At 38.1% G+C, this 16,221-nt stretch overlaps 1 protein-coding gene across 6 annotated transcripts in view; it reads left to right on the top strand.

The window, feature by feature from the left end:
• SRPK2 (SRSF protein kinase 2) overlaps window positions 1-16,221 on the top strand; it is a 100,049-nt gene that overhangs the window by 53,424 nt on the left and 30,404 nt on the right. For all 6 annotated transcript variants that reach the window (XM_082009194.1, XM_082009192.1, XM_082009193.1 and 3 more), the window contains 4 exons: window positions 3,252-3,360; window positions 3,886-3,973; window positions 4,207-4,294; window positions 9,885-9,991. In XM_082009194.1, the coding sequence (XP_081865320.1) occupies window positions 3,252-3,360; window positions 3,886-3,973; window positions 4,207-4,294; window positions 9,885-9,991 (392 nt within the window). The remainder of the gene's footprint in view (window positions 1-3,251; window positions 3,361-3,885; window positions 3,974-4,206; window positions 4,295-9,884; window positions 9,992-16,221) is intronic.

The following is a 16,221-nucleotide window of genomic DNA, read 5'->3' as shown; positions in this document are numbered from 1 at the left end:
GATTATTTTTGACCCTTTGAAGCACACATATGACAAAAGCTATCTGCAGAGAGGCAGGCATATAGGGCACTTTTTTAGTTAAACTATTCTTAGAAACATATGTTTACCTGTATTTAAATTCTTCATTCTTGAGTGTGATGCTGTTAATGTGTCAAAACAGCAACTATTTTGTTTAGTGCAAAACAATTACTTGTGAACACTGTTCTATGTACTTGAAGGCCCACATACACCCTTCTGTCAGTGCAAAAGGTTGCATGAATTGTGAGTGTTTTCATATACATCTGAAGCCATATAGGGAATGATTTAATAGGACTAGATATTTAAGAAAATTGTAAAATGTTCCAGAAATTTTGGTGTTGTTGAATTTTAAAATCTGTTTTGCAAACCATAGAGGGGTGTTAAAACTAGGTGTTAAATATTTTTTGGTTTTTATATTTATATCTGTTTGCAAAAAGAAGAATGATTATACAGAGAATAACGTTTTGTACTTCTCACTGTTTTCATGCAATGATACATGCAGGACAACACTCGGAAGAAATGATACTGTGATAGTGAGTTATGTGGAAGTGTTTTATGTAGTTCTTGCTGTCAGCAAACTTTTTCAGTAATGGAAAGCTAGAATTGCTGCATGTCCTCTCAACCTTCCACTCACATCTATCACTTCATCATCCTACGTAGAGTTTTATGGAAAGGATTTGCCAAAGAGTAGTATTTTTTTGTTGTTTTAAACCAGTCAATAGCTGTCTTAAAATATGATTATATTTATTCAGATTTTTACATATTTTAATCAGCTGTTACTGCAAGGATGATTAAATAGACTAAAATTTAGTTTTGTTTTTACTGTTTCTGTCAGTATGGATTTGTATATGTGAGTTTATTCAGCAAAATTTCTATAGTAACGAAGTTGCAATAGACTTGGGCTTCATGTGTGGCTGATACCGTTTGTTTTCGCAAAGGAAGCGGATAGCATTAAAAGTCAACGCTTACTCTCAGTAAGTCCGTGTCTGTCCGTCCCCCTTTCCTGGACTGTAAATCCAGTCGGGTGTTCCAAACGTGATCTGTTTTTTCTTTGAAGAGTCAGGAGTTCCCACTCGGCAATGTTGCGCATTCTTCCTGAGGTTGACACAGGTCAGCACTGGAAATGAAGGTATCTTTTTAGGTTGCTCGGTGAGTTGTCCTGGCACCTTTTCATGAATGTTTCCCTTCCAGTGATGGAGGGGAGAGAGGGCTTTTCCCAAGGGGGAGTCCTGGGACTCGGTCCTAGGCTGGGTCCGTGCGTCTCGGTCCTCCGTAACGCCCTGTACTGCTCCTGAACTAGGGCCTTCTTTTTCCTTTGCTTTTTTTTAACTGAAAATATTGGTGTCGCTATACCTATACGATTTGCGAAATGAAATACTGTGCGTGATAGTAAGCATACAGTTCTCACGGGTTAAAAGGGTAAAGATCGTTCTCATATCTGGGTCTTCACAGATCTGTGCAAACTTTTCATTCAAAAGACAAAACTTCAACACCTTATTGCTAGGCTGGGGGAGCTGCGACCGCGCTCCGTGTGCGTGTCCATGCTTCCTGCGCACAGCGGGCTCATTTCTGCGCCCGGTGAACGGTTGACCCTCTGCGGTGGCACAGACTGGGAGGTGGGTGGGCAGGGAGGAGCGTCACGTCAGTGCCAGACGTTGGAGTCTCTGCCAGCGGTATTCCGTGCAGGAGCCCAGGATGCTGCAGCTGTGTCGGATGGGCCAGCTTTTGGTTGAGGCTGTGAGCAAACCAGCGAGTGTCTGCTGTCTGCTAAGCTTGAAGTTACACCTTAACACACAAATGTTAAAGCTGTGTGTGTGGTTTAGAGTTTCAGTTTAGACATATCAACATCTAAAGCAATACATCATTTAAGCTTTATCGTTCTGTTGAATATGTAATCTTAAACACATAATTCTGTTGTACTGTTGTGTTAAATTTATTAATCTGTTCTGGAAGCATTTGGGAAAGGTTTACAAATAAACTTCTGAACTTCTGTTAAGGCAAAAGATGTTATCGGCAATGAAAGGATATAAATATATCCAGATTTGATGTCACTGTTCCACGGATAAAAAGGAGATAGGAGAGAATTCCCTGTTTTAAATCCAAGGAATTAAGTGATAAGTTCACATCGTTGTCTTAACGGGGTACTAGTTCTAACAAAATTTTCAGGGGATTTCAAAACAAATAGAGCAACTTAGAGAAAGTAGTCTGAGGTTTTCCTCATTTTAAGTGAAATAGTCAATAACTGAGAATCCAGACAAAGGACAGTTGTGCATGACATTGTGAAGGTCCAGAGAGAGCCGAAGAGGTGATTCCTTAATGGCTGCTCTGAGTCTGCTGCTGGTGGTGTCCTGGAGGGCTGCGTGGTGCAGCTTTATTGTCTGCGATTTAGGCAAAATTGTGGATGTTATTATTAGTGTGTTAAGGTCTGAATAATAATATTGTGTGATCACTGTCTTGCCTGGTTTGACTGGGAGGAAGAATGCCTCTTAAAATACGAAGGAAATAAAAAGCTTCATTACACCTCCTCACACTGCCTAGAAACCTGAGCTCCAGCCTGCCCTGTCCTGTTGGCCCTTCTGCCTAATGGGGCTTTTGAGGACCTGTGTAGTGGTGTAAGTCAGGACTGCAGAATTCAGTGATTAAGAAGCAGTTCAGACAAAGCCCATAGCTGCCTGCTCTCTCTTCTTCCTCACTGTAAAAACCTCAGACATGAGAAAAACACATTGCTGCTGTGGGTCAGAGCCAAGCAGAAGAGTGTCAGTGAAGTCTGCATTGTTCTTAACATTTTCTCAGGAAGTATTTTATTGCTGCTTTTATTAGTAGAAAGCAAATGTGAATTTAAACAATCTCTGTTGAGATTCTGCAATCATCCAAAATATCTTGGCTGGAGAAGCTTCAAAAATGGTGAAGAAATAATGTAGATCTTTCCTGTAGTCTCTCTGAAGTGGAAGATAAGCCTCGGGAAATAGAAAACAGATGGTAATTTACCACAAATAAAAGCCGTAAGAGAGAAGGGTGAATAAACTCTACAGTAGTTACAGGACATGATTTTTTTCCCCTCCAGGCCAAGTAAGGCAGAATTTTTAACACCAGAGTAAAATTTGCTTTAGATTTTGTATTTATAGTACAGGACAATTTGAAGAGGAAAATTTATACTACAAGAATGACTTGAAAATCTGAGAGTTACTGTTTGTTTTCTGAATATTCTTTTTCTACTCGTTTTTTCATGAAAGGAGGCTATCATCCAGTGAAAATTGGTGATCTTTTCAATGGCCGGTATCATGTTATTAGAAAGTTAGGATGGGGACACTTCTCTACAGTCTGGCTATGCTGGGATATGCAGTAAGAAAACTATTTATTTCCATTCACTTTTTTCTTAATATGTTACTTTATTGTGTTTGCAGTAACTTTTGTTTTACATGCATGATAAAGTTATGTAAATGTTTGATATCTCTTTATGCAGAAAGATGTCTGAAGTCTTATTTTGCACTTGGTTAAGGGTGTAGTTTTTAAAGATCTCAGAAATAAGGGTAATTCTATTTTTCTTTGACAAATTATCTTTGCTTATTGATTTTGCATGTTGTCTTGAACATGCGAGAGTAAGCTAATGTTTTTATTTCTGTTGTATCTTTAATGAAAAACTGTAATTATACCTCAATTGAATTATAAAACCTGTAACCAAATACCTCTCCATCAAGGAGACAAAATATTCAAACAGAGTATTGTTAAAAGTTGTTTTTAAGTGTAATTTCAGTGTCTTCTTTCAGAATACGTTAGGTTATGAAATATTCTATTTAAAGTTTACCAACCTTCAAAGCTGTATATTAGCTCAGAGCATGTGTTGAAAATGTTTTTGTTCTTTTCAAGGGGGAAAAGGTTTGTTGCAATGAAAGTTGTAAAAAGTGCCCAGCATTATACAGAGACAGCCTTGGATGAAATAAAGTTGCTGAAATGTGTAAGTATCACTTACACAATACAGTGCTCAATACAATAATAATAGTAATAATGAGTTAAAAAAATGTAGAGGAATGTTTTTTTAACTTTTTTTTTTTTCTAAATAGCTAGCTTGTGTGTTACCATGATTTCTGAAGCACGAAAATATTGTTTAACTTCATGTGGAAAGCTAACTAATTAGTATTTCAAAGTTAATTTTTTCCTAAAATGTCACTGTTTATGTTCTTGGTTTAGGTCCGTGAAAGTGACCCTAATGATCCCAACAAGGATATGGTTGTACAGCTCATTGATGATTTCAAAATTTCTGGAATGAATGGAATTCGTATCCTTTTGAAATCATGTCATCTTCATGACAAAATTATGTACTGACGTAAGTAAACATTTAGTTCTGGCTTTTTTCTAAGTTAGTCGTACTTTAAATTTGTAAACTGGAAACACCAAAATACGTGTAGATGCAAAGAGTAATCCAGTGTGTAATGTACTCACCAGAGTGAAAGTAGCACAGTTTTTCTAAACACAATGCAAAATAAAAAAATTCCCACGAATCCTGGTCTGCTAGAATTAGAGATAGATAGTTTACTTAAAAACTGGAGTTTTACTGAAAAGATTTGTAGTAACTGAGGCTTACAGGAATTATGTTTTGCTGTAGGCTAGTAAAAAGAAAGGATGTGTCAGTGTCATGAAGAAGCTGGTTTCTGTTTTCGTGTGGGAATTGTGAGGGCATGGAGATTCTTCTTTTGTTTATGTGATCCTCTTTTGGCCAGGTGTTAACCTCTTTTTTGGCAAAGATCTTAAAGCTTTACCTTCGAATGCTTCCTCTAAAAGAAAAAAAAAAAAAAACAAACAAAAAAACCCCAGAAAAAATAGTCTAGAGAGACAAAATAAAATATGACTGAATATGGTTCTCAGGGAAAATTTGGGGTTTATGAATATACTTGATTTTAGAGTTGATCTGAAGTGAGTGTTATCCTTGCTAATTATTTTCAATATTTTAGCAGCTTATATTACTGTGCTTTCGTTTAGTGTTACAACTGGTATTTATGTGTATGCTTGTTGTGTCATGGAGCCCTAGTAACAGACCTCGTTGTTCATGGTGTACTATCAAAGAGACAGCTCCTGCTCTAGAGAGCTTAATCTAGAGAGTTTAACACTGAGTTGATTTTGATGATGTACCTTCAGTCTTTGGCAGATCAGGTTAAGATGCTCTTCACCAACTCTCATCCATTAGGAGAGGAATCTAGGAGGTGACTGTCAGTAAATCTGAATGCCCACTAGAAAGCATCCTTCCAGGGAGAAGTGTGCAAGCGGGTTTCATCCCATCCATCTGTCTCTTGACATTAGTTATGAAGCCTTTGGGTTTATGATAAGTGAGAATGAGTGTGGGGACAAGTATTCTCAGTTACAGAATGGCATCTTAACTGCTTTCCCTTTGTCCCGCTTTGATTTGTTTCCTAGCTGCTTCAGTGGTCAGCTACCATGGTAGAAATCTGCTTAAATGTAGGTGAAGTTAGTGTAGCCTGCTTTTTTCCCTATGTTTTATCATCAAGTTAAAGTGAATTAAAATAAACCATACAGTCACCAGTAGTCATTTCAACCTGAATATAAATGGTTTGTGATCAAGGAAATTGCTTAACACAGTGGAGCAAAGAACCCTGATTAGGGTTTCTTGGTGCTGCTGTTGTGCCACAAAAAGTAGGTTTTAATTTATTGGCCGAGATGCTTATTAAGAAGAATTTTATAAACACCTCTGTTGTCTAATTATGTTCACAAAAAAATAATGGAACCAAAGCACTTCAGGTCTTTAGCTGACAGGTATACAATTGAAGAATAATTGAAGTTCTTTTTAGAAATCAGGCATTTTGACTTATGTTTTCATTGTAAAACCCTAATATGAAATAGGGAATAAGAAAATGCATTCATAACGATACACGGAAATATGTGTTTAACAGAGCGGTTTCCCAATAACGTTCTTAAATTATTGCTGATTCACAAGTATGTATAATCTGTATTAAAGATGAGAGCCATTTGGAAGTGAGAAGAGTAAATTTTATTAGTGATAATATTTTGAAAGCATATCCAAACTTTATATTTTTGAAACATAGCACTTAAGTAGACAAAGCTAAAAGAGACCATGTACTAGTGAAAAAGAAGGGTTCAGATAGCTTTGGGTTAGCCGATTAAAACTGGACAGCTGGTATCAATTTGTTCTGTTTCAGTTTTACCTTCATGTTGAAAACTCTGGCAGTACAGAAGTTGTTTTATGTGGAAGGCAAATGTTCTTGCCTTACTAAGAAGTACATTTTTCAGAAAGGTACAGTAGACAGGATGGGCTGATACTGGACTCAAATTTAAATTACAGATGGAATTCTGTCAAAGTCCTAACCATCAGCGAAAATATCATATCAAGTATCTTATGCTGTAAGTTTTTTTGTGAACAGCTTGTGCATCCTGAGTTGCATTGCTTATTTGAGCAGCGGTTGGTTGCATTGCTTATTTGATCAACTCCTTTTTATCTTCTAGGGAGAATAATCTTTGGTGCAGGTTCTTTTGGGAGGCAGCAGGTAACTGATTTTAATGTTCTGCTGCTACTTGTTTCTGTTTTTAAAATGGATATTAGTGATACATTAGTGTTACTGAGTTGAACAGGTTGAGAGGAATACAGTAATTTGGGATTTTTTCCATGCTCTGCTTTTCCAGCTTCCTTTGGGCAAGTCACTAAATATCTGTTCCTTGACTGTAAATTAAAACAACATATGCTTCATAGAGGCTTGATTATTGGTTATGGAATACATTTAAAAGTTAAAGCAAGACAGAAGAGAGGTGGGTGAATCCTTTGGATGCATAATACCACAAAATGTCATGGAGCTTCCAAACAGGGAAACTTCTTGAGAACTGTGTAGCACAGAGCTGGGAATGTGCAGAGCCATTGGCCTGCACTGTGTGTGTGAAAACAGTCGTCTTTCTCCTAGGAGCTGTAATAAGTGTTTATATACAGAGGCATTTTAACAATGTGTATTATGCTACACTAGACTGATAATTTTTTAACTACTTGTACATTTTAAAAAGATTGCAGTTATGATTTTTTCCAGAAATAACAGAGTTCCTAAACTTGGGCACTTTGGTGTTTTCAGTAAGTGTAGTTTGTTATGTTTGTCTGCAGTTGATATTTATTAGAGCCTTAATAAACGTTTATTTCAGTTAGCATTTTTTAAAAAAGAGATTCACATAATCACATAATGAAACAAGTCTTTGGAGAGACAAGTGAAAAAATAAAGAAGGAAGCATTCCTGACACAATCAGCCATTATAATAATTGTAATAAATTTATCTCCAAAGAATAATACAGCATTAGTTAAATACCACAGAGCCCAAGTACTGCCAATCCAGAAGTAGCTGAGATATGCCCAGAAGTGTCCTGTGTTGGTACCAGAGCCTTATTTCATTTAGCTTAACTAGTCGTTAACCCTCATCAGATTGCTAAAGCCTCCTCTAATGTGTGTTTGTAGATAGACAGGTAGGATTGTAGTCAAGAAAGAACGGTTTTAAGTACTTAAGCCTGCTAGGTGATTAATGATATGTTTACTCTCACTTTTGCTGCTCTGCTCAGACATTTCCCTGTTTCAGACATTCCCCAAACTGCTCCGAATAGCCTTTCGTAAGAGGCATGTCTGCTGAGTGGGCTTCAGGTTCATTTTTACCAGAGGACTTTTTGACTATCTGTCAGGATGTTGGTGCTGTAGGAAGATTCTGGGGCTTGCAAGGCTTGTTTCCTGATAGTTAATGCACAGCTTTTTCCAAACTCTTTGTTGTGGGCAGTCTGGCTTACAGTTAATGTTTTTCAGGTCAGCATAGTACATCAGGCAACAGTCACATTTTTGCATACCTAATCCAAACACCGAGCCTCCTGTATGTCTTCTCCGCATCCCAGTTGCCTCCCCAGTACTGAGCATGCCTTGAGCTTGTCCAAGCCGTCCCAGCAAAACGTTGCAATCTGTTTTTTCAGGTAGATATCACTTGTCTTTCTTGTAACCCTCCCTCTCCTTTTCTGCCTCTGCCATTCCTCATTGCATCTTCCTTCTCGGTGCCCTCCCCTTGCCTCTCAGCTATTCGCATCCCTACACCCCTTTCTCTTCTGATTACTGGCAGAGCCTCGCTTAGGAAGTGCAAGGAATGACAGGAATGTGCACTGGAGAGTGTGCAGCAGCAGTGGTCTGAAGGACTGTGGGCGGGTGTCCTAAATTTCATTTCTGAATGCTGCAGTATCGTGCCTTCCTGAAATCTGTGTTGCTGTAGCATTGCAACTTCACTGCGTGGGCCAAGTTAATAAGCCCTGCAGAGCTCATGTGCTCTGCTTGTCCTTTTTGATGGCTGTGTGCTTTACTAGTGACTTCAGTTCATCGGATGCTTGTGTGGTAAAGTACCCGGGACTGTTTCCTCTTCTGAATGGAACAGATTTTTATAATATTCTGAGTAGAATTGATTGAGATGATTGGGAAATGACTGTTCACTGTCCCTTCTAATACAGGAATTGAGGAACATGATGTGAGATGAACAGGTAGCAGCAATCAAAATGTTACAGTTCTTCACCGTGTACTTTGACCAGTCTTGAGACCTTTTAACTTTGATCTAACTCCAGCATAGGGGATGTAGATTTCAAAACTTGTTAGCTTTATGCATATAGGTAGGTACTTGGGAAGAATGTAAACAATAGACCAATAGACAAGGTAAGTCTCATTTTGACACATTAAGACAGTGACTCTAAGATCATTGCCAAGACTCTAGTTAATAAAACTCTGAGAAGTTAGGTAGGATTTCTCCCCTTACAGTGTAGTTCCCTGTGAATGGTATCTGAGATACAGTCTAATTTCATCCACTGAGATTTTCCTGCAGTATCCATTGATTAATTCATTTTCTGTTATTTGTATTATATTTTTCTTGGCAAGGTTATAGTATCATCTAGTTAAGATTTTAATATTGTTTTTGATTTCTAGGAACATTAAGGTCATTCCCAGCTCAAGTCTGAGCATTAACTCAGTGTAGTCAAATTGTGTAATTTCTTGATGGAATGTTGCCGATGATAAAAGTTACAATTGATGTGAATATCTGAATATTTTTTCAATAGAAAGATAACTTACCCAGGTATACTAAGTGTAGAATCTCTAGCTTAGGAAGCCCCTGAACCACAAATCACTGGAAGTTCCTACATCTTGCTTTTTCCTAATACTGTTCCCTGATCGTCTATTATTGGCCTCTGTTGGTGGCCAGCAGTAGATGCTGGATCAAATTAAACTTTGATATTGTGTTTTTTGCATGATGCTTCTGAGTTCCACATTTTCTTTGTTCCTGAGTTCTCTGGTGATTGCCATTATTCTCTGCAGTTAAAACTGTAGGTGGTAAGAGATCCATTCTCTTACTACTTTAGTCTTTGTTGTCAAGTGATTCTTTATTGAGCCTAATCAAAAAGAAGTTTAGTATGGTTCATTTTCTAGAACACTGTTGCTGCAGACTTTTGTTAAGACCTTCTATTCATATAATTTAAAATTTATTAGAAACTAAAGATAATAGGCCAAATCAGTACTTTTAACTGTTTCAAAGAAAACGAAAATGAATTAGTTACTTTTTACAATAACCTATTTTGTTGTTCACTCTAATGCTATTGTTAACATGTAGAAATAACTGACAAGATTTGCATATTTAAAATGTTTTATTTTAATTTGTTCTGCATTTGGGCACTGTTCTTGTATGTGTTTATATATAATTGAAATGTAGTACCAAAGCGTATACCATCTTGTGCTCATTTTAGGGGGAATGGTTTTTCACAGGGTGATGATTGCTTTAGCCAGTATGCAAACGAACATTTCTGTTGATCTCATCAGCAAGTTTATTTGGAAGTTATCCTTAATTAAATCCCAGATGTCTGTATGGTCTTTGAAGTACTTGGACATCATCTCCTAAAATGGATAATCAAGTCCAATTATCAAGGCCTTCCCATCCGTTGTGTAAAAAGTATAATTCGACAGGTAAGATATATTAATGTTTTAATTGGGTTTTTCCACCACTGTTAACAATTTGAAGGTTAGAATGATGATATTTCAACTGAACTCTTACTAATGCGTATCTAAGATTAGATAATTATTGGTAAACTGGGAGGGGGATTTGCAAGAGCATCTTTTTGGATAGCCTGAATTTCTGCATGCTGGGGTTTTTTTGTTTTGTTTGGGAATTTTTGGTTCGTCTTTTTTGTTGGGGTTTTTTTTAAATTTAAATCAAGATTTCCCACAGATAAGGGAGTTTCCTGAGCTGCCTTAGAAAATAAGAAGTTCAAGCAATGAGTCTTTTACATAGATGTGAGAGAGAGAGAGATGTATTCATATTCAGTTGCAGTTTTGGTTGACATGTCATGCTTCTTAATAAGATGTTCTGGAAAATAAAACATCAGAACAGTGGGAAATAACTTTTTTATTATTATTATTATGAACAAAAATGTAATCTCTCTGACAAATAGATACTGAAGGAAAGGACTGTTCTTTGAAAAATTGTTGTTTATCTATTTAAGGTTTTGTACAGTCAGAGGGTTAACAAGATGAAACAGTTAGAATGTTTCGCTGGGACATGTTCTTTCAAAATACGGTCTTTTGCCGTACTGTGAAAATTGAATTGCTGAGAGGTGATCTTAAGGAGAAATGGTGTCTCAGCAAGGAAAAATTATATATATATCACTGTGATTTTGTATCTACTATTAAGCTATGTGCACTTAATACCTACAAGTGATGAATGAAATATTTTGGCACTTGGGTGACTTGTATTGCCTTTCATCAACCTTACCTCTATTTTATTAGTCTATTAAAGTAGTTACTTTCTTTGTAATTATTATTGTATGTCACCTGGTGGATATCAATCTATCAGCTCTTTAATCAGAGTCAGCTACATAACCCGATTGATTTGGTTGTTAGTATATGGTTGAAATTTTAGGTCCATTAATTTCTATACAACTAGGTGGCTCAGATACTAGAAATATGGAGCTGTAGTAAAGCAGTGCTCCAGCTGAACTGAGCTGCCTGCTGAGAAATGGGAATGTGTGTATTTGTATTATATGTGCATATAAATAATGACTGTTTTCAGGAAACATTGACTTTTTTTTTTTGTTTGGATTGTTTTTGCTTTGGTTGCACCATTGTCCTGGAGTTTGGCCAAAACCTGAGAAATTACGATGTAATTTCTTGATATACCAGGTTTAGCAGCAAACCAGGTTTAGGAGCTTCCTGCTGCAGTTTACTCTTACCTCATTTACACTGCCTGTTTGTAGAACAGGCTGTAAGCCAGACCATTGAATGGATCCAAGCTGAAAACAACCCCTTTTTGGAAGGAAGGTGAGAACTTCTGAACCCAGCTTTACAGCATCTTTGCCAACAGGCTCCTGTAACCTTCCAGAGGAGGACTTTCTGGTGGGATCTTCAGGGATGGTAACCACAACCCAGTGAGAAGTGGGGTCAGTAAGGACAGGGCTTGAAGGACAGAATTATGGGGGAGGGTCTTAGTGCTTTCTCTTGATTGTCATGGCTGAGGGACCTGATTCAAGTGGCTTATACAAATGCCTGCAGCATGGGAAGCAAGGGCAGGAGTCAGAAATCCATACATGGTCACAGAGCTGTGACCTCATTGTGAGTGTGAAGGTGTGATGGGATAGCTCAGATGCCTGAAGAGCACTAGTAGCCTGATAAAGGCAGTTTAGAAAGGATGTCAAGGGAAGAGGAGTTGATCTTAAATGTTTGAATCTTGGCTGTAGAATGGGTCAGGGTCAAAGGGGAGACAACAAGGATGACATCATGGTACGTGTCTGCTACAGGCTGACAATTTCAGAAGTAGATGAGAAGCACCTTCTTTACACAGCTGGAATAAGCTGGTTCTTATGGAGGACTTTTAGCTACCTTGAAAGCTGCTCTGGTGGGGCACATGCAGTCAAGGAAATTCTGGAGTGTGTTGAGGACAGTTTCTTAGCATGGGGTGATCTGTGCCTCAGCAAGGAGACAAGTTGGAGGTGCACCTTGCTGGACTGGTTACAAATAAGGAAGAACTAGTTGAAAATGTGAAGATTGATGGCAGGCGTGACACAAGGGGTCCTGGTAGACAAGCTGAATGTGAGTCAGTGGTGGGCTCCTGTGATGACGAAAGCTAACCATGTAGTAGGCCACATTAGCAAGAGTGTAGGCAGCAGAATGAGGGCTCTGTTTTAGTGCTTCAGGACTCTGTAGAGTTTTGGGTTCCAAGGGCAAGACATGGGCTTACTGAAGTGAGTCCAGTGAAAGACCACAAAGAGGATGAGGGAGCTACAGCATATGATGTGTGAGAGTTCTTGGGAGAACTGGTTTGTTCAGTTCTAAGAAGAAAAGGCTAACGAAGCGGGAAGCTTCTCTTCAGCACAGATGGAGAAAATGGAGCCAGACTTCTCTTGTTGATACACAGAGATAGGACAAGAAGCAATGTACAGGACTTACAAAAAGAGAAATTCTGGTTACATATCAGAAGGAAATTCTTTGGAGTGAGGGTGGTCAGGCACTGGAACAAGTTGTCTAAGGTGCTACGCAGTATTACGCAAGCTGCATCTTAGGAGATAGAAATGAACTATAAAGGATAAAGGATCTGAGCAGGCTGGTCTGATGTTGTGGTTAGATACAGCTTTGAAGCTGGTATGGCTTAGATGGGGACAGTTTGAATCACACAATCTTGCAACCTAAATTACTCTTTGAATGTAAGAAAAGGTAAAAATTCCAAGTAATTCAAACACTTGATACCTGAAAAAAGAGGAATGGATTAGTCCTGAAAGATTAAAAAGGTGTGATTTTTGTGAGGTTAGAATGAACTCCTTGGACTAGTGAGAGTGGCTTTGACTGGTAAGACTTCCAAGTTGTTCATCTCATTAAAGATAATACAGATCCTTATTCTTTCTTCTACTCAGACAAAACTTGTGCTACACATGTTACAAAAACTTGAATATGAAACAATTCAGTTATTGCACTGGTGTTACTGTACAGAAAACCATTTTGTTTCAAACAGTACTATAATTCCATACCACAACTGAAAAAAACTTTTTTTTTTTGCTATGATTTGGAAAATATTTTTTCAATTTTTGAGTACTTTTGAGTATTGGGACAAAATTAAGTTTATTTTAAAATGCAGCTGAGAGTTGAGTTTCTTCATAAGAAATTTCATTTCAGTTTCATGCTGGTTTTTTTTTTTCCTGGGGTAGAGTTACATGAACTGTCATGCAAGAGAAGACTTTGCAGAATTGAGAAGAGGGCTAGCTGCTGCAGTTCCTTTTTTGCAGTGGAGATTATTAGAAGTGTCCATTTAGTTAATACTGGAATCCTTACTTTGGGTTGTAAAATGTATAGCATCAGTCTTTTTTGAGAGGATCATGTTCTGAAACTGATGGTGAAACAAGCATCATGTACTTGGTCAGTGAAGATGATCACTTTTGCTTTGATATGCAATGCAGTAAATAATCTGTTTAATCAGTCAGTATGATCACAGAATCATTTAGGTTGGAAAAGACCTTTAAGATCATCGTCCAACCGTAAACCTAACACTGCCAAGATTAAACCATGTCCCTAAGCACCACATCTACACATCTTTTAAAGTCTTGCAGGGATGGTGACTCCACCACTTCCCTGGGCAGCCTGTTCCAATGCGTGACCACCCTCTCGGTGAAGAAATCTAAATCCAATCTAAAACTCCCCTGGAGCAACTTGAGGCCATTTCCTCTCATCCTATCATTAGTTAGTTAGGGAGAAGAGACCAACACCCTCGTCGCCACAACCCCCTTTCAGGTAGTTGTAGAGAGCGATAAGGTCTCCCCTCAGCCTCCTCTTCTCCAGACTGAACAATCCCAGTTCCCTCAGCTGCTCCTCATAAGACTTGTGCTCCAGACCCCTCACCAGCTTCGCTGCCCTTCTCTGGACACACTCGAGCACCTCAATGTCCTTCTTGTCATGGGGGACCCAAAACTGAACACGGTATTTGGGGTGCGGCCTCACTAGTGCCGAGTACAGGGGCACAATCGCTTCCCTACTACTGCAGGCCACACTATTCCTGATACAGGCCAGGACGCTGTTGACCTTCTTGGCCACCTGGGCACACTGCTGGCTCATGTTCAGCTGGCTGTCAGCCAGCACCCCCAGGTCCTTTTCCGCTGGGCAGCTCTGCAGCCCCTCTTCCCCAAGCTTGTAGTGTCGTATGGGATTGATGTGGTTCTTTGAATGAAAAAGAATGAAAAAGAAGTGAATATTAATTTAGAAACTGCAAATTATGAGTTTCTCTATTTGAAACTAACCATGTGACCTCTACAAGGGAAAAAATACAGCCTTCTGATGTACTTTTTTTTCATTGTAGTAACAGGATCTGTCATAGTTCTTCAGAGTCACAATACATCACCCATTTTTTTTCCTTTTTCAGTGGACAAATAGATTAAACCTAGGAGAGTTTTCCCCGTTCTCCATCATCTTAGGGCACAGTGCAAAGCGTGTGCATGTAGTGTACATTTCCGTACTGGTTTAGTGGTATAATGTACTTCCAGTTTTTTGGATGAAGCAGTCTGATCCACATTTCAAGACAGCTAAGAACATTCTAATTATAAAATTTTTGCAGAATTGTCCTTATGGTAAGTCATGGAACTGATTTGGATTCTAAAAAATGTTCTGTTTTCTTTTTTTTCCAAAAGAAGACTTTTCAGCCAAATTAAAGACAAAACTGTCACCCTAGCACTGTTACTTAAAAGGAGGAAAGGCTATCTTTTTAGAGTGGGAGATACCAAATCTAGTTTCACATAAATTCCAGTTCTACATATCTCAGTGGAACAGATATTTTTTTCCTCTGAAGTTCATGGCTTTCAGTGTACTCTGGAATCTTTTTTTTTTTTTCCCTTAACCTCAGAATTACAGACCTTCTGTGGTAAATTGTAAGATGGGGAAGGGTAAAGAATATTATAATCCATCTTTATGTTGCTGTTAATGCCTCTTTTAAAATTTGAAGCCACTTCACCACTAACTACCTGTCCAGTATAAACCAAATCTTTCTTTAACATTTCTTACTTTGAGACGTACTGTACGTTCTTTCAGTTGCTTTGGCAAGTAGTCAAGCATATTTTGGATCTGCAGGAAAAAAATCCAGATTATCAAGGACGCAGTAGTTTTTAGGTGTACCATTGGCACCGAGGCTGAGTCATGCTCAATTGAATATACAGTTTTTATATAGGCATATAAAGAAAGCTTTTCAGAATGGTTGCTCTTCTAGACTAGCTCCAGAACTGGAGAAAGCAGAGCCATACACTTGAGGTGTTTCTAGGATACATTAGCCTGAGTGTATATATCATACGCATGCTGCTGCTGCTCTTCTTGTGATCTGCCTTGTGTGCTGGATGGATGTACCAGTTCTGGTACTGGCTCAGGACTGGGTGGTAGACTAATGTCTTTGTATTCTCTTATCTGGTATTTTGAACCAACGTGTTTTGCTTTTAAAGTTCACCCTAGCTAGTTATGTCTTAAGGGATCCTGAGAGCAAGGAGCTTGCTAATTTATTTATAAAAACTAGAATGGCAGGATGTTCTTGTAGCTGGAGCTCATGAGGCTGGAGGTCTGTTACCTGCTACAAAACATTCTCTAAAAATCGAAAGAAGTCTTTGAAGTGGGGTCAGCTAGGTTTCTGGGTTTTTTTCTTTCTTGTTGATATTTTTCTACAACATTTATGTACGTTATAGCAGTAACTTGGTTTATGCTGTTACATTATTCTGTATTGAATAATTGTAATAATTGACTTCCGCATTTTATCTTGGTCTTTGGTCTTACCCAAAATATTTGTAAAATCACACAAACTGTTGTATTCCTGCTCCAGTCAAAATTTGAGAAATTTCTTCATTATGTAAAATCATGTTTTAATTTTCATCCCAAGAATGCATTTTTAAGACTTTGGATATGCAGGTTAGATATGAGCTAGCAGAATTTAGCCTGTGGAGAGTATGAAAGACTAGTAGAAAAATAACATCTGACAAATACAAGTAGACAAATCCTCATGTGACGTCTTGGTCTCATTAAAAGCTGAATTACTGTTGGAATTCTAATGAAAACTATAGTTAGCATTTCATCCCAGCACCACATTTCCCTTTTTGCTTTTTATTATAATCAATTGTAAGATGGTTATTCACAAACCAGGCTTCAGTTATAATATGTAGTACTTGCAGTGTTTTTTTTGGAATAAC

This window comes from Phaethon aethereus, assembly GCF_964289735.1.
Source record: "Phaethon aethereus genome assembly, chromosome: 1".
Lineage (NCBI taxonomy): Eukaryota > Metazoa > Chordata > Aves > Phaethontiformes > Phaethontidae > Phaethon > Phaethon aethereus.
Note: the sequence above shows the minus strand (reverse complement) of the source record. Positions and strands in the feature narration are given on the sequence as shown.